We start from the raw sequence: 2,123 nt of genomic DNA, 5'->3' as shown, positions 1-2,123 counted from the left end.
ACTGAGGAAAAGATGTTTCTCAACTGGTCAAAGAACACTGCAATAAACGCAAGATGTATTTGATGATTAAGGGAAGGATTGAAGTGGAACTGAATTCTAATGAAGTGATGCCACTGTGAGGGAAGAAATTGGACCTGAACCATCTCAAAACGTGTGAGGCACATTCTGAAGTGAAAACATGCATTTTGAATTTCAGCTCTGTTGGGTAAGTCTATTGTGATTGAATAATAAACTGTATCTTCCTGATAGTGAAATGCATGACATGAAACTAAGAAACCAAACTCGGCTTTCAGAATTCTCCCTCCTGGGACTTTCAGAAAACCCAACTCTACATCCTCTCGTCTTTGGGCTCTTCTTCTCCATGTACCTGGTCACTGTAAGTGGGAACCTGCTCATTATCCTGGGCATACTCTCAGACTCCCACCTCCACACACCCATGTACTTCTTCCTCGCCAACCTGTCCTTGGTGGACGTCTGCTTCACTTCCACCACCATCCCCAAGATGCTGGTAAACATCCAGACAGAGAGCAAAGTCATCAGCTATGCAGGCTGCATCACACAGATGTTCTTCTTCATAATCTTTGCAGGATTGGATGATTTTCTTTTGGTTGTGATGGCCTATGACCGGTTTGTGGCCATCTGTCACCCCTTGCGCTACACAGTCATTATGACCCCCTGGCTCTGTGTGCAGCTTGTTCTGTTGTGCTGGGTCATTGGTGTCCTCCACGCCTTGTTAAACAGCTTACTGGTGCTGAGGTTGAGCTTCTGCACACACCTAGAAATCCCTCACTTCTTCTGTGAGTTGAATCAAGTGATCCACAGAGCCTGTTCTGACACCTTTCTCAATGACCTCATAATGAATTTTACAGCTCTATTGCTGGGAGGAGGTCCCCTGTCTGGGATCCTCTACTCTTATTTCAAGATCATCTCCTTCATCCGTGCCATCTCATCAGCTCACGGCAAGTATAAAGCCTTTTCCACCTGTGCTTCTCATTTCTTGACCATTTCTCTATTTTATGGAACAAGCTTAGGTGTGTACCTCAGTGCCAGTGCTGCCCCAAGATCAGCCTCAACTGCAGCAGCCTCGGTGATGTACACCGTGGTCACTCCCATGCTGAACCCCTTCATCTACAGCCTAAGAAATACAGACATGAAGAAGGCTATGAAAAGACTTTTTATCCATAAATGATAGTGGAACCCACAGTGTTGTGACTGAGCAGTGTAAGCGACTTCCTGCGTCAACCTCAGAATCAGACACCACCTCTTCAGAGGAGGAAGCAGAGCTTGCTTCGTCTGTTCACTGCCCTTTTTATTATGTTTTAATCATTAATTCCTCTGCGTACAAGGCAAATGAATGATCATTTCGTTCATTGTTTGTTGTCTCTAACAGCACACAATTTCTTTCTATTTTTTCCATTTCTCCCACATTATGTGTCAACATCGTTCCAGAAACAAACGAGATCTAAAATTTTATGCAGAAATAGAAATGCATGAGAAGTTAGTCTATGTGCTAAACAACATTTAATTCCATGCATATTTTACTGTGTATATACTACGTTTATACTTCATGGTTATACTTTGTAGTACTTTCTTTTAACTTCAATCTGAATTTGCCCTTTGCACAACTGGCCTCTTTCAGTTTGCCTAATGTTTTCAGTTGCACTAAATTTATTACAAAAAAGTAAGATTTCATTCTTTTAGGTGCTGGCTGGTAATCTACTTTATATGTACATCAGATATCTGTGATGGAATGTTAATTAGCAAAACAATTACACTTGCCTCTGAATTGTTTGAGGCGAAGTGTACAGAATTGAAATGTCCACATTTCTCATGATATGATTTCTTGTGAAATAACATCTTATAACACTATTCCCTGTTCTCCTCCTTAGCTGTTAGTTTAGTTTTTGATAATAATTCTAGTAAGAATCTTGAATGTCTGAATCAGTCCAAATAATAATATATGTATTTTAGGTTTTTTTAAATATGTGATAGTAATGTACAACACCCACAAAAAACCACAATATGTAAGAATGAAACTGGCCTAAAATGCACTGCATATGCTAGCAGACACAGGACCCACAGCTGTAGGGTTGGTCCAATGGCAGTTTTGGGTTTCATTTTCT

The 2,123-nt window shown here is 40.8% G+C and overlaps 1 protein-coding gene across 1 annotated transcript; it reads left to right on the top strand.

Moving 5' to 3' along the window:
• The first annotated feature begins 253 nt into the window (after positions 1 to 253).
• Positions 254 to 1,189, top strand: LOC121171802 (olfactory receptor 7A10-like). The gene has a single exon (XM_041003539.1). The coding sequence runs from the start codon at positions 254 to 256 to the stop codon at positions 1,187 to 1,189; it is 936 nt and encodes a 311-aa protein (XP_040859473.1).
• Positions 1,190 to 2,123: the final 934 nt, after the last annotated feature.

This window comes from Ochotona curzoniae, unplaced genomic scaffold (assembly GCF_017591425.1).
Source record: "Ochotona curzoniae isolate NIBS_2020 unplaced genomic scaffold, NIBS_Ocur_1.0 scaffold_274, whole genome shotgun sequence".
NCBI lineage: Eukaryota > Metazoa > Chordata > Mammalia > Lagomorpha > Ochotonidae > Ochotona > Ochotona curzoniae.
The sequence above is the reverse complement of the archived record's forward strand: the minus strand, read 5'-3'. Positions and strand labels throughout refer to the sequence as shown.

Excerpts from the sequence above, each read along its gene's own strand:
- LOC121171802 (XM_041003539.1), top strand. The coding sequence starts at position 254 with ATGCATGACATGAAACTAAGAAACCAAACTCGGCTTTCAGAATTCTCC.